Raw genomic sequence first — 25540 nt, 5'->3', positions numbered from 1 at the left:
TATTTAGAAACTTAACAAAAAAGAGTTTTTCTTTAATGTTCCAAAGCTCCAGATGTCTGCTCCCCCTAGACTATGGGCAACTGCAAATTCTGACTTGGGGCAGCACCTCTGTTTGCAACAGAAGTTTTACCTGTATCTGTTCAGCTGTAAGAGCTCTCCAGCTAGATTTGGTAATAGGTGATGAATTCAGCTGATTTTTATTTTTAAGTACAGTTTCAGGGGCAGTATCTCTAATAATTAGTAGTAACTCTCATATTTAGGATTTAATTAAAGAAACTAATATTTAAAAGACCTTTTATCCTTTAGTAAATCCTAAAGATATGACTAGCTGATACCTATTTCAAAAGTTTGGTTTTAGGGGTCCACCCGGTGGCGCAGCAGTTAAGTGCGTGCACTCTGCTGCGGCGGCCCGGGGTTCGCAGGTTTGGATCCCAGGCACGCACCGACACACCGCTTGTTAAGCCATGCTGTGGCGGCATCCCATATAAAGTAGAGGAAGATGGGCACGGATGTTAGCCCAGAGCCAGTCTTCCTCAAGAAAAAAGGGGAGGATTGGCATCGGATGTTAGCTCAGGGCTAGTCCTTCTCACAAAAAAAAAAAAATTGTTTTTAAAATACTAGATTTTTTTTTTTAATTTTTATTTATTTATTTTTTTACCCCAAAGCCCCAGTAGATAGTTGTATGTCATAGTTGCACATCCTTCTAGTTGCTGTATGTGGGATGCGGCCTCAGCATGGCCGGAGAAGCAGTGCGTGGGTGCTCACCCGGGATGCGAACCCGGGCCGCCAGCAGCAGAGCGTATGCACTTAACCACTAAGCCACGGGGCCGGCCCTAAAATATTAGATTGTTTTTGTCCTATATCTACTTTTTTTTTTGTGCAATAACTACACCACACCCTAAGGGAACTGTGAATGAATTCTGGGAAACCAGATGTTGGTTCCCATGTAAAAATGGTTTTCCAAGGAGTCTTTAGCTATGATAACAATAACTAACATCTATTAAACACTGTATTAAGCATCTTATACGGATCTCCTTTAATCAAGTAATGGACAAATTCTCAGCCATATCCTTAACTCAATGCTGGCTAAACATTACTCTGGTTTAGATTGCTGATTTTTGAACTGTCTTCCACAGGGTGCCAAGGGCAGTGGTTCCCACACCTGACTAGAAATCAGAATCAACTAGGATACTTTTCAAAAATGCATATTCTCAGAGCTAACCAAAGTCTACTGAATTTGTTCTCTGAATTTTTTTATAAAAGCTTCCTATGAACTCACACAACTGAACAACAAAAAAACAAATAACCCAATCGAAAAATGGGCAGAGGATATGAACAGACATTTTTCCAAGGAAGAAATACAGATGACCAACAGGCACATGAAAAGATGTTCAACACCACTAATCATAAGGGAAATGCAAATCAAAACTACACTTAGATATCACCTTACACCCATTAGAATGGCTATAATCACCAAGACAAAAAAATAACAAATGTTGGAGATGTTGTGGAGAAAAGGGAACCCACATTTACTGATGGTGGGAATGCAAACGGGTGCAGCCTCTATGGAAAACAGTATGGAGATTCCTCAAAAAATTAAAAATGAGAGGCCAGCCTGGTGGCGCAAGTGGTTAAGTGCGCGCGCTCCGCTGCAGCGGCCCGGGGTTCACCGGTTCGGATCCCGGGCGCGCACCAACGCACCGCTTGTCAAGCCATGCTCTGGCAGCGTCCCATATAAAGTAGAGGAAGATGGGCACGGATGCTAGCCCAGGGCCAGTCTTCCTCAGCAAAAGGAGGAGGATTGGCAGACGTTAGCTCAGGGCCGATCTTCCTCACACACACACAAAAAAAAAATTAAAAATGATCCAGCTTATGATCCAGCTATCCCACTTCTAGGTGTTTATCCAAAGAACTTGAAATAAACAGTCCAAAGAAGCTTATGCACCCCTATGTTCACTGCAGCATTATTCACTATAACCAAGAAGTGGAAGCAACCCAAGTGTCCCTCGACAGATGATGGATAAAAGATTTGATACACACACACACACACACACACACACACACATACACACACACAATGGAATACTACTCAGCCATAAAAAAAGACAAAATCATCGCATTTACAACAACATGGATGGACCTGGAAAGTATGACGTTAAGCAAAATAAGCCAGACAGAGAAAGACAAACACGTATGACTTCACTCATATGTAGAATATAAACTAACACACTGACAGAACAGTTTGGTGGTTACCAGGGGGAAGGAGGTTGGGGGGTGGGGACAAGAGGTAAAGGGGCGCGTTTATATGGTGACTGACAAATAATAATGTACAACTGAAACCTCACAGTGTTATAAACTATTATGACATCAATTAAAAAAAAAAAAGCTCCGTATGACGGTAATATAATCGTGATGGTAACATAACCCCAACACCCAACTGTGTTTGGGAATTGCTGCCCTAAAAACTTCTGTGATGACCTTAAACACCACCCAGAACGCAACCCCACAGGCTCTCCAGAAATGTGCAACAACCAAAGCAGAACCACTTTTATCTTCTTTATATAGAGGGGCTCCAAGTAAGATCTGGGCTTCGAGAAAGAATAAAATGACTTCTGCTACTTTCTTTTTTAACCAATTTACCACCAGATACCATCAACTATAGCTTCAGATCACTTCACAGTGTTTCTGACTGACCTCTAATCACTCTTTGTTAGTCTTCCTTCTCCATGATAAAAAAGAAACACAGGAGTCATAGCATTATGTGTTCCTCTCATTTGCCAGAAAACTGGTCTGGATCTCTCACTGTACTTCTAATGAAACTACTGTAAAAAACAGAGCTAGAGTCTTTAAATGATGTAATCCTGTCTACATTCTAAGGGTTTCTAGTTACCATGAGAGGTACGATGCTAACCATTTAGTAAGTCCCAAAATTAGTCAACTATATAATGAGGAAGACTACCATAAACCAAATTTTAAAAGCCCAAATATGAGAATACGGAACGAAGAAAAAAGCTAGATAACAGAAGACCAGAGTTGTACTGCTCATTTTGCCACTAGCTACTTGGATGACTGAAGCAAATATTTTATTTTCTGGATTCTGGCCCCTTAAACACCCCCACAAAAACGCTAAGTCTCCCTCAAACAAAAACTCTAAGTCTCCCTCGAACTGTTCAAAATTTAAAATCCTTTCCAGGGATAGCTTTATTTACTAGTGAGTTTCTAAATATTAGATATAATGTTCTGACTATAATTAATACTTATTAGTAAATAAGATAAATTCTTATTAATACCAATATTCAAAGTTTTTATGTTACATATCATGGAACTATTTGCTTTGCAGTCAAAAGAAAAATAGAGCTAAACAGAAATTTACATTTGTTCTGATCTCTTCCCTCAAGTGGAAATGAAAAATAGCTAAGTGAACAAATCTAAATTAAAGTAGTATACACATCAACTTAATTGATCATAATTTGATTTACTCATTCTGTTCCTAAATAGCATAAAACATAGTTTGGTTTTTATTTGTAGTTCACTAAAAATTATTCCACAGACATCTAAAACCTCTTTAATATTCTTCTCAGTATGTGGGACTTTTCTAGTCTGGCATCTCATTACCTTATCCTCCCTATTCATGTCCGAACACTCAGCTCCAGTCATTAGAATAAACATCTGCTACAAACATTATTAATGAGATACAGACCAACAGATCCAAGCAAGCTACTAACTACCTGGAGTAATTACACTGTTCTGTATAAAAACCATTACAGTAGCAAATATAGAAGCTGCCTGAACATATTATAATTAGTTTATCCATACAACAGCTTTCTACAAGTCACTAAGCACATTTCTCAGGACATATACAGCATGACCATACATCGAGCACTCTATTATAACAAAGGCATGAGACATGATTTTTATGGGAAAAAAGGCTTAATTTACCTTTCAAATTTATACACTTAGTGAATTACTTACACAAAAAATCTTGTCAAAGTACCCAGGGCTTAGCAATAAATTACAATTAATAGGAAGAAAAACTTACTTCAACTTTTGTAATTTACTGAAGCAAATTTTAAAACAAAAATATCTTTATATTAAACTTATGTTTTCCTACCTTAAGCTCAATGTACACTTTCTTATAAGGAAAGGAAAGAAGATCTGAGATGTAGTCTTTTAAAGAGAAAGTACTCAACCACGGATTGGCAAACTTTGACCCAAGGGCCAAATCTGGCCTGCTACCTGTTTTTGTAAAACTTAAAGCTGGGGATTCTGTCCTAAGAACCCCCAATCCATTCAATACCTGACACGGAGCCCTGGAGGTAACAAGTTTTCAATATAATTTTTGAATGAATGAAAGAAGGGGAGTCTCAGATCAGGGTTCAGGAAGAATCAATCTGTCTACAATTTCCTCCAAGAAGCATTATACAGAAACATCTCACTTACTTAAATAGATGTGTTATAAAAAGCTGACTGTAATTATATTCCCATAAATGCCTACGTAGCTTTTTTTCTTAATTCCTGCAATAATTTCCTTGTAAGCCAAGTCCCACATTTACCTTGCATATTCAATTTTTCTTAAAGCAGGGTATGCTTGTATATGTGTGTGTAGTACTTATACACATAAGTCAGAACATAGGTATATGCATGTATAAATCAGTAGCTATCTTTTACTGAGTGTCTACTGAATGCTAATTGCTTTAAATTAATTACTTCATTTAATGCTTTTACAACAATGCAATGGGGATAAGAGATCATCCCTATCTTATATAAATCCAAACAAAAGTAGTTCTTTATTAGGTCTATCTAGCTTTAAATCTGCCCTAGTGTATCATTTTCCTTGAAATATACATATCTGTTTTTCCCTAAATGGTTTACATTTTTGTTTGGAAATGAAATGTGATATAGAGTTGTGATTTTTTTAAATCTCAAAAATTTCACAACCACCATAAGTGTTTCATCTTTCATGTGAAGACATTAGCAGTTCTTCACCGACTAATTCATTCAATAAATACTTCTTGAGTGCCTATCAGGCACTACTCTAGGCACCAGGGACACAGTGGTTAAAAAGACAGAAGTCCCAGCCCTCATGGAGCTTGCTTTCATTATGATTATCAACTCATTACAAGGCTTTTGCTTGTCTATTACAAATTATTGCTATAATCTTACATTTTTCCTAGGTCAAATATAGTCTGAGTTATTATCTCTTACTTTATTATTTGCATTACAATAGTAGGTACAAAAAATAATAATTTGGTTTTTACCTAATGATTCAGAAACAGCTGAAATTAAATTTATACTAATCTCTAAATTAAAAAGAAAAAATAATTAAAATAGTTAAATTAATTCTAAAATTTTTACATAATTCTCAATCTTCACCACTGTCACATGGATGTTGAATTAATTTTGAATGAATTAATTTTGAAGACTCATCATTTCTTTTTACTGCGTTACAAATTCTGCTAATAAACTAACTATTCAGAGAAATTCTATCATAAAAGTTCTAATTATCTTTTCCCAGAATATTCTACAGAATCTGTGAAAAAGCAATATTTCACAATTACAAGACAGTTCAATTCCAACTGTATCTGCAGTACCCTTATATCACTTCTCTTGGTATTGCATTTACACCCAGGTAGAACTGACTCTCCCCTCCTCTGCATTTCCACTAAGAACAATACAAAGTATCTTTGTAGATTCTATCCTTGGAATTCTCCCAAGGGTCAAGCTACACGTAGTTCCCCGGATATACTACACTTTGTTTATGCTATTTGATTAAGTATTGTATTCTTTCATTTAATCACTTACTTTATTAGTCCCTCTCACAGTAATTTACTTATTCACTCACTCAGTCATTTATTCAATTACTTATTGCATTTCTTTGTTGCAAGCAGGGAGTGCAATCCATTCTTGAAAGGAGAGAAGAGAAAAATAAACAGTAGCTATCTTTTACTGAGTGTCTACTGTATGCTAAGCAGTATATTAATTGCTTTAAATTAATTACCTCATTTAATCTTTTTACAACTTTTTAAGAGTAATAGATTTTCCTATCTTATATAAACATTCTAGATATATAATAAAAGGGAAAGATAGCCAATTCATTTCTAACAGACTAACACAATCTTCTTATCAAAACCACACAAGGATAATACAAAAATATACAGACCAATCTCACTTATAAACATAAATGCAAAAAACCATCCAATTGAATCCAACAGCATATAGGAAAAGAGGTAGTTCAACTTCAGAAAATCTATCAGTATAGTAACCTATACTAAGTGAATTAACAGATTAAAGGTGAAAACAAGATTTATCTCAATAAAAGCTAAAAATGCATTTTGATAAAATTCAGTGATAAAAATTCTTAGCAAACCAGGAATAGATAGTAACTTTCTTAATTAGATAAAGGCTATATAGTAAAACCTACAGCAAATATCATACTTAATACTAAAACTGAAAACCATTTCCATTGAAGTTAGAAACATGACAAGAATAGCCAATATCATATAATTCCATATTGTCTAGAAGTCCTAACTAATACCATAACACAGACACACATACTAATTATAAGACTGAATGAAAATAGAAAAATATTTTCAGATGATATTATCTACATAGCAAATTCAAAAAAATCTATATTCACACTATAACTTAGTGGGTCAGTGAACAAGAGGGTTCAGCAGGATTGCTAATAGAATATCAACATGCACAGATGACTAGTGTCCTCATACTAGTGAGGGAAGCCATTGGCCATGGGTGAGATGGTACTGCTGAACTGAAAGTAAGGAACCTCCTTTTGACTTCATTAGATATTAGATGTTTCCATTTTAATTTCCAAGAAACAATTTCCAAGTTTATTATACGGCTTCTTTCAGGGCCACATGCAAACAGTCAGTTGATTACAATATCAAAACATAGGTTCTTTTTTAAAATTTTAACAAAAGACATGCCAGATCTCTACACTGAAAGCTATACAACATTGCTGAGAGAAATTAAATAAATGGAGGGGTATACCATGTTCCTGGGTTGAAACGCTCAGTATTGTTAAATGACCATTCTCCCCCAAACTGATGTCTAGACTCGATGCAAATCAAATCAAAATTCTGGCAGTCTTTTTCAGAGAAACTAAAACGTGGATTCTCACCTTTAGAGAGACATGCAAACAATCTAGAACAACCAAAACAATGTTTAAAAAGAAGAATAAAGGTGGAAGGCTTATACTACCTGATTTCCAGACTTACAATGCTAAAGAAATTAAGACGTGGTATAAGGACAGACATACAGATCAATCTAACAGATCAGAGGAACTAGAACTGGTAAATTGAGTTACAACACATTTGCCAAGGCAACTAAACAGAGAAAGGACAGTCTTTTCTAATAAACAATATGGGAACAACTGGTTTTCATTGAGGAACAAAATGAATATTGACTCTCACCTAACACATACACAAAAATTAACTCAAAATGGATCACAGCCCCAATGTATAAAACTTCTAGGAAAAAAATGAGAGAAAATCCTTGCAACCTTGGAGAAAGCAAATATTTATTAAAACACAAAAAGTATGAGCCATACAAGAAAAAATTTAAATGAAAACACCTCCACACAAAGACTTGTACACAAACGTTCACAGCAACTTGATTTAAAATGGTCAAATACTGGAAACATCCCAAATATCTATCAATAGATGAATGGATAAATAAAATATAATACATCCAAATACAATACTACTACTCAGCAACAAAAAGGAACAAATTACCACCAATTAATACATGCAATAATACAATTAAGTTAACTAAAAATAAAGTAATAATGTAGTAAGCCGTGTGGTAAAAGTACACGCCTGCTTTTGGCACAGTAAATTGGTTCAGTTTCTCTAATAATGAAGCAGTAAATAACAAAAGCCCTACTTTGACACAGTAATTTCCCTATGGGGGGAGTCCATTTAAAACCCTCAGTTTTATGCTTCTAAGCCATGTCTGGTCCACTGTGCATTGCTGAGGTCTTACACAGATCTCTGATCATTTCATCTTGTTAGGTTTGCCTGCCATTCTATACATGGAGATGATTTTTGGATCTTTATCCTGTCTTTCAAAGTGTTTACTATTCCTCCAGGCTTATATCTGTAAATGTGATACTATATTTTCATATAAGCTGTTAATAAAAATATTTAACAGGAAAAAAAAAAAAACCTCAGTTTTAAATACCTAAAGTGGTTCCTCACTTTAAATATTAGTTGGACACTAGAAAAAGTATCAAAAAAAGATTTTATGCAAATAATTTTGAAAGAAGCTACATGTTTTAATAAGTTTTCATTTAAATGTTACATGTGGAATTTTTAAAAACAGTTTGGAGAATATCAAAATGAAAGTATCCCAACACAAACCTCCAGGAAAAATATGAAGAGTGTACTAGATTACAGAAAGTAGCTCTGAAACACGACAGAAACCTTTTATTTAATAGTTTGAGCCAAAAAGCTTCCCTTCTATAAGAACAAGAACAACAAGAACAAAATTACTAAATGTAAGGCACCATTCGAAACTATCTTGCATATATTAACTCAATTAATAATCACAAAACCCAAGAATTGATTCTAGTACCACCCCCATTTTACAGATAACGAAACTGAGATCACAAAGCTAGTAAGATTACAAGCCAGAATTTGAACCCAGCTCCAAGGTCTGTTTTTGCAGTCATTATGCTATATGGCCTTTTACACATTAAAAGGCTTCTTTCCCTCCAATTTTATGATTTCTTGCCAACACACACACACACACACACACACACTAAAAAAGTAGGCTATGCCCAAGTATGTCAAGAATTATTGGTTAATATAGGTTTCATTCATTTAAAAAATATATTAGCACCTACTATATATCAGGGCTGCTCTAGAAGGCACTTTATATCAACATTTCACTGAATACTTACAACCCTAAGGATAAATATTATTTTCATTTTACATATGAGAAAACTAAGGCTCAAAAATTTGTTTAATTTATGCAAGGCACACAGCTACAAAGTTAGAGGACCCAAGTATAATATTTTTTTAATTTAAATTTACTGTTTACTATAAACTTCATTGTATTACCATTTGACCACTTCCTTTGGAGAATATCTAATATGAAAAAAAGATATTCAGTGTTCTTAAACAATCAACAACTCTACATTTTAGAGTTACTACTTTTTCTAAGTTACTAATTGGATGGCAAATTAGGGTTTCTAATTCGATGGCAAAGCACAGCTTTTTAAATGTATCCCTAAATTTTAGGTAATCATTCTCACGTCACAGATAAGGAAACGGAAGCTTAGAAATACTAAAAAGAAAAAAATCTTAATTTCGGAACAGTGTTACTTATCGTGGTTGTCAACTCCTGGATGCCAACCTAACTCCCTCTCTCTCCCTCTGTCTCTCTCCCTCTCTGTCTCTCTCTCTCCTTCTCTCTCTCACACACACACACACACACACACACACTCACATACATGTCCTAATTTCTTTCTTGAAGCAACTATAAAGCAAACAAGCCATCAGAAATTTTATGACCAGTTAAACTTGCCATGTGATTCAGCTAACGCAATAGATAACTTGCAAATATTTAATCAACTAAAACTGAATTAACGATTACTAAACACCTACTATATGCCAGGGACCATGTTAAGTGCTTTATACACATTATTTTACTTAATACTCAAAATAAACCTATGGGGTAATTATTGTTAATTTCCTTGTATAGATGAAAGAAGAGGATAAAAAAGGTGAGGAAATTTTGTCCAACGTTGCACACCGGGGAAAATGCAAGAGCATTACCTGAACACATTTTTATGACTTTTCTGATACTAAGCTGCCTCAAAGAAATCCCTAAACAGCAAAATCACTAGTTATTCAATAATAACAGTTATTTTTCTTTATTCTTTGACAACAGACAAAATGTCTTTTCTTTTTCCTTTTCAATTGAATTCCTTTCTTTCTTACAATTTCATTGTAATTATCCATCTTTAGTTTTAAAAATAAACAAACGTAGGGCCGGGCCCGTGGCTTAGTGGTTAAGTGCATGTGCTCCGCTGCTGGCAGCCTGGGTTCAGATCCCGGGCGCGCACCGAGGCACGACTTCTCCGGCCATGCTGAGGCCGCATCCCACATGCAGCAACTGGAAGGATGTGCAACTATGACATACAGCTATCTGCTGGGGCTTTGGGGGGAAAATAAATAAAAAATTAAAAAAATTAAAAATAAAAATAAACAAATGTATATTTTGGACTACATGGGACAGAGAAGGTCTATGATTTTTGAAAGCTCTTCAGAACACCATGGAGATATGTATCAATTCTAAGCAGCATGTAAAAATAAACTATACCCTTGCCCAATTTATAAGAGGCTTGAGATGCCTTCTTCACTCACTGATTCGTCAATTAAAATTTCCTCTCCTACCCTACTGCACGCTTCCGTTCAAAGTTGGCTTTTATATGACATAACAGACCAAGCTAGCACACCTCTTGCCTCTTCTCAGTCTAATCTCATTTTAACTTGCCAAACAAATACTGTCCTTCTCTGTCTAGACCACTATCCAGCAGAAATATAATACAAGCCCTATGAGTAATTTTAAATTTTCTAGTGGCCACAGTAAAAAAAATTAAAAAAGAAATATGTAAAATTATTTTTTAAAATGTGTTAATCTTAATATATCCAACATGTAATCAATATTAAAAATTATTGCTATATTATACATTCTTGTTTTCATATTAACTCTTTGAACTCTGGTGCGTATTTCACACTCACAGCACATCTCAATTCAGACTAGCCACGTTTCAAGTACTCCACAGCCACATGAGTACTGGAAAGCATAGATCTAGACCAGGAGTCAGCAAATTTCTTCTATAAAGGACCCGACAATAATATTTTAGGCTTTACAAACCACATACAGTCTCTCTCACATATTCGTTGTTTTTTTTTTACCATTCTTTAAAATGTAAAAACAAGTTGCACAACAATGTGATCATACTTAATGCTACTGAACCATACACCTAAAAATGATTAAAATGGTGCATTTTATGTTATATATATTTTACCACAATAAAAAATAATTATATACATACATATATGTATATACATATATACGTGTGTGTGTGTGTATAGCACCATTCTTAGCTCATGACTTCGACAAAAACAAGTCATGGATCCAACAGAACTACCTAACAAGAAAAAAAGTAGGTAACTTGTGCGTGCTAAGGCATAAAAACATATATTGGTGCGTGTGTGCACACGCGTATATTTCATGTGATAATATTATTGCAAATAATCCAGAATTAAAGCTAGTCTTAACTTAAAGGATTATTAACAAAGTACAAAATACCGTGGAAGTATGAAAAATATCTGATATATAGTACATACAAGCAGATTTTGAAATCAATTAAAGAAACACAGAAGCAGGCACCCCATGCTAGAAAAGACTGTGTCATACACATTGTTTGTGAAAAGTGAAATAAGAGGAATCCATATATTTATCAGCCCCTGTACCTACAAGGGCCACTAACATGTTTAACATTGGGAAACTGACAGTACATTTCATCTAGAGCATTACACAATTTATAAGCAATTTCTATATACATTATCTCATTTAGGCTTCAAATTAACCCTATGAAGTAGAAAACATATATAGCTATAGTAAAATATAGCATATATTACTACCAACTATGTACCTTATCCAAGCCAGTAAAGATAGAGACAGATCCAAAACCAGGTCTTCAACTTCTAACCCTGTGCTTTCTACTACTCAACACAGTTTTTCTAATACAATAGCTTTCCCTCTTTCCTTCTCAATCCATTCAATGAACTAAAAGATCATGAAATATCTTTAAAGGTAAAGTATAAAAAAATGAAGATTTCAATCTATAGAAGCTGCAGATTTCTCAAAAGCCTAAAACACTGCTGTACTACTCACTCATTCATTCATTCACTCATTCATTCAATATGTGCTAGGTATAATGACTTGCTGATCACTGGTGATACAAAGGTATAAAAGACAGACTTGCTCCCTGCTCTTGTGACACTTAAAATATAGTAGGAGAGGCAGAAAAAAAAATAATTAGAAAGAAAAAAGTAACTTCTGATAATGAAAAGTGCTATGAAGGAAACAGTGTGCTGTGATAGAAAGAGACATCTCATTTTAAAAAATATGATTTTACTGAAATACAAGAAATACAATTATTAATTCTTCCATCTTCTGTTTCTGAAACTACAGTGGCTTAATGTTTATCAATTCACCTATATAACTAATATAAATTTCTCACTGTTTCATTTTTAAGAACTTCTATATTTCTATCTATATTATTTAGCTATACATTTAGGAAATAGTCCCTCTTCTATATTATTTGGCTATACATTTAGGAAATATTCCCTCTTCTACAACGTTTTAGAATCCACTAGAGATTCCTGTCATAATTGTCACTGTTACCTGCAGGCCTTGGCCAGGCTAATGCAAAACTCCTAGGCAATACTTTTTATTGATAACTCAACCCAGGTCTCATATTACATTCAATCTCAGAGATCCTTGGCTCTAAATATTGTTGCTAGATATAACAAATAGTCAACAAACCACAGAATAAGGATAATAAAAAGAGGTCCCACACTTTATCCTGACATAGCTTTAAAGAAAACAAGAGTCTAAGATTTAAGGCTGTTAATCAGCTGTTCTGATTCCATGGCCTCCAAGACCATTCTACAGCTCTCTCAGGCTCTTTTCACCCTATAAATTACAGAAAGCCCCTCTCCCGTGCTATTGGCCTTAAAAGCTACTGCACAAAAGAGAGATTTCACACTGGTCCAGAAAACATCTCACATAATTTTTTTTCTCCCAGAATGAAGTATCCTAACGACATAGTAGGTTTTCAATAAATACTTTGGGGGTTTCTTTTTGGTTTTAATAAAGGATGGTTCTATGAGAAATGAGATATTTCCATTATCAATCAAAAACAGATCAAATTACTTTAGCTAATCATCTAGGGGTCTGACAACTCTGAGACATAGAGAAAGAAGTACGTAACTGCAAAGAAGGAAAATAATCAAAGTAGGATGGCAGAACCCAAGTGACAAGCTTTGCAGACTATTATTTTGCCCAGGGTTTGCCACGATCACAGCCTGGATTCTATGGAGAAGGCAATGTAGAAAGTAAAGAATATCCAGAATATGAAACTCATCAGTCAAAACTAGGCCTCACCCCCAGATCCCCAGGCCATTTTGTAGCATAAAGCCTAGAGATAGGCACCTTGCTCCTCACCTTTTTCACTTGTTCTCTGCTCAAAGAGGTAGATAATAAACTGATCTGTTAAGACATTGTTATACATCTACTAAAAATATATGTCTCAGGGGGCCGGCCCCGTGGCGTAGCAGTTAAGTGCACACGCTCCGCTGCTGGCAGCCCGGGTTCGGATCCCGGGCGTGCACTGACGCACCACTTGTCAGGCCATGCTGTGGCGGCGTCCCACGTAAAGTGGAGGAGGATAGGCACGGATATTAGCTCAGGGCCAGTCTTCCTCGGCAAAAAGAAGGATTGGCATGGATGTTAGCTCAGGGCTGATCTTCCTCACACAAAAAAAATATATATATATGTCTCAGTAACAACTTAACTTCTGCTAATCCTTACTACCAATTTAACAGACAAATGCTGAACTTATTCTAATCCAAAAAGTTAAATATAATTTTAACATTCTGAAAACAAGCAATGTGGCTAATTTTTACTTAGTCTTCAAAAACACATATCCATGGGAAAGAGAGTGTGGAAGGGGCAAATCATCCAAATTATCTATATCTGAATCTGTAACTGCATCCATCCTTGTAGATTTATCCTTGCAGAATGTACACTCCTAGAAGCACACAAGGCAAACTTCACTTTTTCATTTTATCTCTCTATACTATTTGAATTTTTTATCATGTAGTAATTTTTAAAGCTAGTTCACTTTTTAAGTAAATTCAAAATAATATGAACAAATGAACATATATATGTAAAACATACTTGTTATTTAACTATTTAGATTCACTATACCAACCATTAATATTAAAAACAATAATATATAACCAAATAATATATAACCAAAAGAATAAAGTCAATACCACAATGATAGGGGTGGTGGTGATCTCTTAAGTGATAAAATTACTCTTTATTTTTATTTTCTTCTTTTGGTTTATGTTATTTTTGAACTTCCTTAAATGAACCTGTCTTACCTGTAAAATCCCCCAAAAAGCTAGAAAATGCTAAGTTAAGCAGAAATATTATTTCCAACAAAGAAAGACAAAGGAAATGAAATAAAAATATATTTTGATATATACCCAGATAATAAAAATCAAATATAATAAATTACTAGAAAACATATCATGTTGAAATAATATTATATTCACCTAATATTACAATCAAGTTGTTATCTGCCCCACTCTGTGTCTCCATATGTATCTTTTAAGGCCACCAAAGGCAGATGAAGATAGCATGATACAAAAATATAATTGCCACTTTGACATTCAAAAACCTCATAAAAATTAAACGTTGGGGCCGGCCCAGCGGCGTGGTGGTTAAGTTCGCATGCTCTGCTTCAGTGGCCCAGGGTTCGCAGGTTCAGATCCCAGGCATGGACCTACACACTGCTTATCAAGCCATGCTGTGGCAGGCGTCCCACATATAAAGCAGAGGAAGATGGGCACAGATGTTAGCCCAGGGTCAATCTTCCTCAGCAAAAAGAGGGGGATTGGCAATAGATGTTAGCTCAGGGCTAATCTTGCTCACCAAAAAAAAAAAAAAAAAAAAAAAAACCCCAACCTCATAAAAATTAAATGCAACCTATACCATCTTCAAAATAACATTTAAAAACTAAAATATGAAAAGAAGATCTTGAAGAGATATTTGCATTCCTATGTTCATTGCAGCATTATTCACAATAGCCAAAATATGGAAACAACCTAGGTGTCCATCAACAGACAAACAGATAAAGAAGATGTGGTGTATATACATATATAGATAGATAGATACACACAATGGAATATTATTCAACTATGAGAAAGAAGGAAACCCTGCCATTTGCGACAACATGGATAGACTTTGAGGGCATTATGCCAAGTGAAATAAGTCAGATAGAGAAAGACAAATATTGTACAATATCACTTATATGTGGAATTTAAAAAAGCCAAACTCACAGAAACAGAGAGTAGAATGGTGGTTACCAGGGGCAAAAGGGTGGGGGAAACGGGGAGATGCTGGGTCAAAGGGTATAACCTTCTTACTTGGTAAGCCAAATAAGTTCTGGGGATCTAATGTACAGCATGATGATTATAGTTAATAATACTGTATTATATATTTGAAAGTTGCTAAGAGAGTAGATCTTAAATGTTCTCAGCAGAAAAAAGAGATGGTAATTACATGACATGATGCAGGTGTTAGCTAACACTACAGTGGTAATCATTTTGCAATATTTAAGCATGGTAATCATTTCACAATATATAAGTGTATCAAATCAATACCCTGTACACCTTAAACTTATACAACATTATGTCAACTATATCTCAATAAAGCTAAAGAATAACCTAAAACATATATGCATTCCTAATTATTCTAAAACATTTTCATTATTATGAAAAAGTTAATGATTTCTACATTAATATGTTAAAATAATTATTTCAACTATTATAACATTTGCTGAATGAATAAATACATACAGAAAAACTGTAAAAACATGGATTTTTTTTAAGAGAAAGAAAAAGTTAAATGTTACTGAGGAAGCATAATATTTATACTAAAAAATATTTAAAAATTGAGGAATATGAAATTTGAAGCTAAGCTTTGTTGTAAGAATACAACAACCTTAAAAGTGTATAAAATTACAAAAAGCACTAGCAAGGATTAAGAGAAAAAGAAAAACTATTAGAAGGAATAACACAGAATGAATAAGGGAGAGTTAGTTGGTAATTTTCAGATTATAAACTGACAACGTATCTGTTAATTTTAGAAGTGCCCAACAACCATTAAAGACAAGGTGGTGGGCAGCAGACATACCAAAAAGCACAATATTAGCAAGAGAAAACACTTTCAAACTTAAATTTGGTATAGACTTATGTCAAACTAACAGAACTCTGAAACCAAAAATTGAGCAGAATGAGAGAGAACTATATTACATCGCTAAGAATACTAGCAAAACAAAAACTACACAATATTTGAAACACACTTATTTTGCTGTTCAAGTCAGAAATTCACACTCCCAAGAGTGCAAACCTTCTCTAACAACAAAGCAATATTCTTCAAGCATTAGGGTTATTTGCATAACTTTTTTAGAAGTCTAACTTACCGAGTACCATCTGCTTTCCAGCTTACTTTATACGGCTTCTGCTCCAAAAGTTTAATATTTTGCTTGTCCATGGAAACAGGCTGTGCTCCAGGGAATCCAGACCTTAAAGAAGAACATTTTATTACTATTATGGCTGGTATCCATTCAAAGCAATACATGTCTTACGCCAATCTCACATGAGTCACATATTTATCACAATGTTCTCCTTATCATAAGATTAATGTCAATTGGAATAATATCAGCATTCACAAGAATGCTAACAAAAGGTTATCATTTTCTTGACATTTTAGAATGCAAGGTAACAAGATTCTAATGGCCACTACTATACTATTACTATTGAGCTTATTTTTAAATATTAATATACATGATGAAAACAGTAAAGCAGGCATCTTTACAAGCCTTTTACTTCAGGAAGAAGTTTAAATCTTGCCTTAATTATCTTACATTATTCTAGACCCCATATTCCTCCAACAGGACACTGCCAACTTGGCTTAACTCTGCAGGGTTGGCAAATTTCTGCTCAAAAGATGCCCAGAAGTGGCAAACAGGAGAAATGCAGGTCAAGATTAAAGTACACTGGCAAGGGTTTAACACAACACTAAAATCAATATTACTTCATCATCATTTCCATCTTTTAGTTAAAATTATTTCTAGCTGATTGATCTGTATGTACCAGTCAAAAAGTTCTTTATTTTAGGAATTTATATTAGGAATTTTTAACATTAATAATCCTTTTTCATCATGTTCCAGCTATATTACAATTTTCTGCCACAGAGAGCAATGATCAACAGAAACGACCAGAGACCAAGACCTGGGAGCAACAGATAAGAGAAGTGGACTCTCTCCTGAATCCTCTCCCATGAAATGTCTGATAAATATCTTCAAGTCACAGTAGGGGGCAGGACATATTTAAAGCTGATTCTCCCAGGTTTCTGATTACAGAAAAACTGGAAAATGAAGCACATTCAAGTTTCATCTCTTCTCCCTTAAAAAATAAGGCCAACCCAAATATTAATCAGCAGCAGTAGAATCAAAGACACAAAACAAATACTAGACAGTGACAAGAATAACTTTCTATTCCTTTAGGAAGACATGTGAGAGTCATCTACTTTTCACTCAACTGGCTAGTTATTGCACTGCTTGAGAAAAATCTGATAAACTCTTGCTTGACATCTTAACTACTCTAACATACAAACTTCAAGAAGCAAAGAAGCTATGTCAATGTTTGCATTAATGTTAAACGCTGCAGAGTAAGAATAAATTTTTTTTAAAACTTTAAAATGTTTATTACCCTTCCCAGCCACAGAATTGATGACACTTCTGTTGTACCTCTCCTAACTTTGGCTGAGTTGTTACTTGTGTTACACCTTTCACAGTTACACCTTCCAAGAAAATAGCACCCTTAAAATAAAAGGAAAAGAAAAAGATTTGATTAGAGTTCAAATCCATTAACAAAGACCAAATTGAGAGAGACATTAATTTAGTTTCACAAATCTGAGCAAATATATGAAACAGAAATGGTCTACTCCAGGAGGCTCCGTAAACTCCCCTGGTGTTGCACACTAGTTGTTCCTTAATAAAGCATATGATTTTCAACATACATATATAACCCAGTGTCTATATCATGTTGTCAAAGCACTCTATGGGCACTGGTCAGTAATCAGAACAGTAATACCAACTTATCTACCATTTACTCAGAGCTAGATAAAGTATCTGGCATTTTACAAACATTTTCTCTAATCCTTATAACAACTCTGAAAAGCAGATCCTATTATATTTATTTCACAAATGAGTAAATGAGGCATAAAGACTGTATATAATTTATTCAAGTGGTAAAAATAGAATTTGAACCCAGGTCTACGGTAGACCATTCATCAATGATTCTCATTTGGGTAGGGGGAAGAGACTTGTGTCACTGATGGAGTATGGATTTTAAGGGGATAAACACCCACTATACATACTTTTGTAAACTAGAATAAGAGTATAATAGTAGACAAAGCGGCTAAGCTACAGTCATTGGATTTATCAACACAAAAACTAAATATTACTCATCGCTGAACTCGTAATCTAAATTCTTTACCTCAGAACTACATAAAGTGTCTTATTGTATTTTGTAGCAAGTATATTTTTAAAATATCACAGAGAAGTGAAGCACATGGAGAATTTATATGTCAAATAAATAAAGAACACTCCTGGACATTTTCAAGACTAAAAAACTAGTCTAGATTTATGCTACAATTACTTTCAGACCCATAAGAAGGCTGGCATCAGCCTCCAGAAAAATCTATAAAACAACTCTGGCTGTTAATGTAATTAGGGAATAAAAAATATGGTCTACAAGCTGCAATGATCAACCTTCTGGCAAAGATACGGCAACTCAAGTCACTTGAGAAGGGAAAAAAAGAACACTTAATATTTAGTCCACATATGTCCCTGTCAAATCTAGAAGAGTCCTGAGTCGATCCAGCAGACACTGGTCCTACTTTTTGCCCCTAATTCTGAATCACTTTGTATAGTTATCTAATATGTCGTCTACTTTGTTTTCAGTAAATATGTATACTTTAGGGATTTCACGAGCCAAAGGATCAGAGTACCACTCCTCTCCTATTACACCGTCACCTCACTTGACTAGCCAATGAAATTTCTATTTTTGAACCATTTCTACCACTAAACATAATAACTAAAGAAATGATAATTTTTAAAGGAAAGCTTAACCAGGTGGATAAGATTTTTCTAACATATTTAATTATTGAAATATTCAGATAACTTTGATATCCTTATAAAATTATATCTTGTATATACCAAGTAAAAAGAGAAAGCACTCAGAGTTCAATATTCAGCATCTTTATTACGAAGGTACTAATAGCATAGGATTTTTTTTTTAAGCTTTACATGAAGAAAGTATCTAGCTTCAATTATGAACATGTATTTCCTAAGCAAAGTTAAGAAATCAATGATAATTTCTGAAAAGCAAAGGTCAAATTAGCATAAATTAATCCTAAAAACACAAACATTACTTCTTTTTTTAGTGAATAATAAAATAAAAAGGACTAAAACATAGGAAATATGATCAACATTCAACCAAGTGCTTTCCCACAATATTACCACAGAAATATTTTAATAAGTCTATGCAGGTGAGCAAGCTAAATATTTTTTAATTTAACAGAACAAATATTGAGTCTCAGTATAGATTTAACAACTATCATTTGTTTATAAAAGATAACTCCAACCACCTAGTAAATGTCTGTCATCCCTTTATTTTTCTTCATCCTTAATCTTTTCTTTTTTTACTTTTTCTGGCTTCCCCTATTTGCTTCTGCAATAATTATTATTAAGTAAAAAGAAGGGTAGGAATAAGTCCAATAAAAACAGTAAGCATGATATACTTTATATGTAAATAATATCTAGTAACTTTAGGATAATTTAATTTGCTGTTTACTGTCATTACACATTTCTTCTGACAAAAATATCATTTTATATTATTCAAAATTATGTAATAATTCCAAGAAAGATCACTAATTCTAAACATAAACCGCAATGTCTTAAGTCTGGAACTACTTTCAAACACACTGTAATTGAGTTTGAAAGTCACTGACATTTATTTTCACTTTTTAACAAATTACCATTTCAGTTTGTGGGAATAAAGAAAAATCAAAAGTGAAAAGAAGGAGAGTGACGTCAGCATCATGGCGGAGTGAGCTTCCCCCATTGACTTCTCCCCCTCTAAGACACAACAAAAAGGACATTCATATTCCAACGGAAGCTATTCACACAACACAGGGGATGTCTGAGGCACCCAGACAGCCGTACATCCGAGGACGGAGGTGCTGGAATCCCCAGAGGAAGTGGAAGGAGGTAAGAGGAGCTCCTTTCCTTCCCCAAGGACTGTGACCCAGAGACTGAGACCACGAGGCTCTCAGAGGAGAGGGAGGGGAGGCTCGCTGCGTGAAAACCGGTGCTCTCCCAAGACCCCTCACAGCCCGAGGGGAGCCCCCTACAGAGGGAGCAGAACTGTTGCAAGGGTAGTTTCAACAAGCTAGCCCCTCAGGAGAGCAGAGAGGGACCGGGGGTGAGAAACCTCTGAGCTCAGACAGGCGAAAGTAAGCGCCTCTCCCCACCCGGCCCTCCCAACTGGTGCTTTACCACAGCCGTGCTTCAGCTCAGCTCCCTCCCCAGAGGCAGCGGCCCCCAGGCGCCCGGGCCCCACCAGCAGGGGCAGCGTGCCTGCACCCTGCCCCCACAGGCAGAGGCCCCCAGGTGCCCGGGCCCAACCAGCAGCGGGGCAAGCCTGTGCCCCCGCACCAGAGGCAGCAGCAGCTCAGGTCCCACACGCCACAGCCCCAGCTGCTCTGGCTGGACCAAGCCACAGCACCAGCTGCCCCGGCTTCACCGTGCCATGGCCCCAGCTCCTTTGGCTGGACCGTGCCCCTCCCCCAGCTCCTTCGGCTTCACCGTGCCCCAACCCCACGCTCCAGCAGCTTCGGCTTGGCCAGTGCTCAGGCTCCAGCTGACTTGGCACCAGCAACTTCGGCCCACTGCACTCCAGTTTCAGCTTCTTTGGCCCAATGGCACCCCAGCTCCTCCTTCCTCGGCCCAGCGCACTCCAGTTCCAGCTTCTTTGGCCCAGCGGTGCTCTAGTTCTTCCTTCTTAGGCCCAGCACACTCCAGTTCCAGCTTCTTCGGCCCAGCGGTGCTCCAGCCCCTGCTTCTTTGGCCCAGCAGCACTTCAGCTGCAGCTGCTTCAACCCACCCGCACCCGAGCCCCAGCTGCTTCCACCTAGCTGTGCTCCAGTCTCAGCTGTTCCCACACTCGAGCTCCAGCCGTTCCTACACTTCCCCCCTAGCAGCCGTCACTCAGCCACGCCTCAGATCAGCCAGGGGCTGACGAGAGTGCCCACGGATTGAGGCAAGCCAGAATACACAGCCCTTGACCCCCACCCAGCGGCAGCAAGAGGAAACCGCGACCATATATTTTCACTATGAGAAAAGTAAGCCAACACCAACAGGCACCATGCAAAAATATATTAAATCTCCACACCAAAAGGAAAAATGACAAGCACCCAGAAGTCAACCCAGAAAGCACAGAAATGTATAACCTTAACAACAGAGAATTCAAAATAGCCATCATAAAAAAGCTTAATGAAATACAAGAAAACACAGACAGACAATTGAATGATATCAGGAGTTTCTTCACAAAAGAGATTGAAACTGTAAAAAAAAAACCAATCAGAAATCTTAGAGATGAAAAACACAATAGAGGAGATAAAGACAAATCTGGAAGCCTTAAGCATCAGAGCTGTCAATATGGAGGAAAGAATTAGCAATATTGAGGACAGCAACACAGAAATGCTCCAGATGGAGGAGGAAAGAGAACTAAGACTAAAAAGAAATGAAGAAACTCACCGAGAAATACCTGACTCAATTAGGAAATCCAACATAAGGATTATAGGTATTCCAGAGGGAGAAGAGAGGGAAAAAGGAAGAGAACTTGTTCAAAGAAATAGTATCTGAGAACTTCCCAAACCTGGGGAAGGAGCTGGAAATACCAGTGAATGAAATAAATAGATCGCCTATATATATCAACACAAAAAGACCCTCTCCAAGGCATATAGTAGTAAAGCTGGCAAAAGTCAAAGACAAAGAAAAAATATTAAGGGCAGCTAAACAAAAAAATATAACATACAAAGGATTTCCTATCAGGCTTTCAGCCGATTTCTTGACAGAAACTTTACAGGCTAGGAGAGAGTGGAACAATATATTCAAAATTCTAAAGGACAAAAACTTTCAGCCAAGAATACTCTATCCAGCAAAAATATCTTTCAGATATGATGGAGAAATAATAACTATCCCAGATAAATAAAAGCTAAATGAGTTCATTGCCACAAGACCCTCACTACAAGTGCTCAAGAAGGCCCTCATACCTGAGGAAAAAAAGGGAAAGGGGATTCAAAGTTTTGAACAAGGAGGAAAATAGGTCGACAAAACCAGAAAAATTGCAGTCCTCTATCAAAATAGATTAGCAAACACTTAATTATAAAACCAAAGATCAAGGGAAGGTAAGCACCAAGCATAAATATAACCTCATCATGTTAAACACGAACTCACAACGCAAGAAGGAATAAGAGGTGACAACAATAACATAGAAGGGGAAGAGGTAAGGGATCGACTAGACTTAGTCTAAGAGAATAAGAGGCCATCAAAAAATGGACTATCACATCCACGAGATTTTTTATACAAACCTCCTGATAACCACTAACCAAATAATGAGAACAGAATCACACATGATAAAGAAAGAGAAAACTAAGAGAATCCCCATACAGAACTACCAAACTGCATTGGTAGTTCAAAACACACGGGACAAGAAACAAAAGAAATGCAAAAGAACCAGAAAAAGAGTGATAAAATAACAACAACAATATATCAATAATGACCCTAAATGTAAATGGACTGAACTCTCCAATCAAAAGACAGAGAGTGGTGGGATGGATTAAAAAACAAGACCCGAGGGCCAGCCCGGTGCCGCAAGCGGTTAAGTGCACGCGCTCCACTGCAGCGGCCCGGGGTTTGCCAGTTTGGAGCCCGGGCAAGTACCGACACACCACTTGTCAAGCCACACTGTGGTGGCATCCCATATAAAGTAAAGGAAGACGGGCATGGATGTTAGCCCAGGGCCGATCTTCCTCACAAAAAAAAAAAAAAAAAACACAAGACTCAACAATCTGCTGCCTCCAGGAAACACATCTCGGCTCTAAAGACAAACACAGGCTCAGAGTGAAAGGATGGAAGACAATACTCCAACCTAATGACAAACAAAAGAAAGCAGGTGTTGCCATACTTATATCAGACAAAGCTGACTTCAAGATAAAACAGGTGGGCCGGCCCCGTGGCTTAGCGGTTAAGTGCTCTGCTACTGGCGGCCCGGGTTCGGATCCTGGGTATGCAACGATGCACCGCTTCTCCAGCCATGCTGAGGCCGTGTTCCACATACAGCAACTAGAAGGATGTGCAACTATGACATACAACTATCTACTGGGGCTTTGGGGGAAAAAAAAGGAGGAGGATTGGCAATAGATGTCTTCCTCAGCAAAAAGAGGAGGATTTGCATGGATGTTAGCTCAGGGCTGATCTTCCACACACAAAAAAAAAGATAAAACAGGTAATGAGAGACAAAGAGGGGCATTATTATAATGATAAAAGGGACACTCCACCAAGAAGACATATCACTTTTAAATATATATGCACCCAATACAGGAGCACCAAGGTACAAAAAGCAACTATAAACAAACTTAAAAGGAGATATTAACAACAATACAATAATAGTAGGGGATCTTAACATCCCACTCTCATCAATGGACAGATCATCCAGACAGAAAATAAATAAGGAAATAATGGACCTAAATGAAAAACTAGATGACATGGACTTAATAGACATATACAGAGCACTCCATCCAAACACTGCAGGTTACACGTTCTTCTCAAGCGCACATGGAACATTCTCAAGAATAGATCATATGTTGGGAAACAAGGCATGCTTACATAAATTTAAGAAGATTGAAATCATAACAAGCATCTTTTCAGACCATAATGCTATGAAGTTAGAAATCAACTACAAGGAAGAAACTGGGAAAGTGATAAGCTGTGGAGACTCAACAACATGCTGCTAAACAACCAATGGATCATTGATGAAATTAAAGGAGAAATCAAAGCATATCAGGAGACAAATGAAAATCAAAATACACCATACCAACTCATACGGGATGCAGCAAAAGTGGTCCTGAGAGGGAAACTCACAGCAATACAGGCCTACCTCAACAAACAAGAAAAAGCCAAAATAAGCAACCTCAAACTACACCTAACAGAATTAGAAAAAGAAGAACAAACAAAGCCTAAAGTCAGCAGAAGGAGGGAAATAATAATCAGAGCAGAAATAAACGAAAATGAAATTAAAAAAACAGTAGAAAGGATCAATGAAACAAAGAGCTAAGTTCTTTGAGAAGAAAAACAAAATTGACAAACCCTTAGCCAGACTCACCAAGAAAAAAAGGGAGAAGGCTCAAATAAATAAAATTAGAAATGAAAAAGGAGAAATTACAACAGATACCACAGAAATACAAAAGATTATAAGAGAATACTATGAAAAGCTATATGCCAACAAACTGGACAATCTAGAAGAAATGGATAAATTCCTAGACTCTGATACAACCTCCCAAAACTGAATCAAGAATAAAGAAAGAACCTGAATAGACCAATCACAAGTAAAGAGACTGAAACAGTATCAAAAACCTCCCAAAAAATAAAAGTCCAGGACCAGATGGCTTCTCTGGAGAATTTTACCAAACATTCAAAGAAGACTTAATACCTGTCCTTCTCAAACTATTCCAAAAATCAGAGGAAGATGGAACACTTCCCAACACCTTTCACGTGGCCAACACCACCCTGATACCAAAACCAGGCAAAGACAATACTAAGAAGGAAAACTACAGACCAATATCCTTAATGAACACAGATGCAAAAATCCTCAACAAAATATTGGCAAACTGAATACAGCAATACATTAAAAAGATCATACACCATGATCAAGTGGGATTTATACCAGGGACACAGGGATGGTTCAACACCCACAAATCAATCAATGTGATATACCACATTAACAAAATGAGGAATAAAAACCATATTATCATCTCAATTGATGCAGAGAAGGCTTTTGACAAGATCCAACATCCATTTATGATAAAAACTCTCAACAAAATGGGTATAGAAGGAAAGTACCTTAACATAATAAAGACCATATATGACAAACCCACAGCCAACATCATACTCAACAGGGAAAAACTGAAAGCCATCCCTCTGAAAACAGGGACAAGACAAGGGTGCCCACTCTCGTCACTCTTATTTAACACAGTACTGGAGGTTCTGGCCAGAGCAATTAGGCAAGAAAAAGGAATAAAAGGAATCCAAATAGGCAACGAAGAAGTGAAACTCTCGCTGTTGGCAGACGACATGATCTTATATATAGAAAACCCTAAAGAATCCATTGGAAAACTATTAGAAATAATCAACAACTATAGCCAAGTGGCAGAGTACAAAATCAACTTACAGAAATCAGTTGCATTTCTATATACCAACAACAAACTAACAGAAGGAGAACTCAAGAAGACAATCCCATTTACAATTGCAACAAAAAAAGAATAAAATATCTAGGAGTAAATCTAACCAAGGAAGTGAAAG

General features: G+C 36.3%; 1 protein-coding gene across 3 annotated transcripts in view; it reads right to left on the bottom strand.

Moving 5' to 3' along the window:
• Positions 1-25540, bottom strand: part of RNGTT (RNA guanylyltransferase and 5'-phosphatase) — a 308561-nt gene that overhangs the window by 245353 nt on the left and 37668 nt on the right. For all 3 annotated transcript variants that reach the window (XM_058566657.1, XM_058566656.1, XM_058566655.1), the window contains exons 7-8: positions 17604-17713; positions 16313-16414 (exon numbers count right to left, since the gene is read on the bottom strand). In XM_058566657.1, the coding sequence (XP_058422640.1) occupies positions 16313-16414; positions 17604-17713 (212 nt within the window). The remainder of the gene's footprint in view (positions 1-16312; positions 16415-17603; positions 17714-25540) is intronic.

Source organism: Diceros bicornis, chromosome 23, assembly GCF_020826845.1.
Source record: "Diceros bicornis minor isolate mBicDic1 chromosome 23, mDicBic1.mat.cur, whole genome shotgun sequence".
Classification (NCBI taxonomy): Eukaryota; Metazoa; Chordata; class Mammalia; order Perissodactyla; family Rhinocerotidae; genus Diceros; species Diceros bicornis.
The sequence above is the reverse complement of the archived record's forward strand: the minus strand, read 5'-3'. Positions and strand labels throughout refer to the sequence as shown.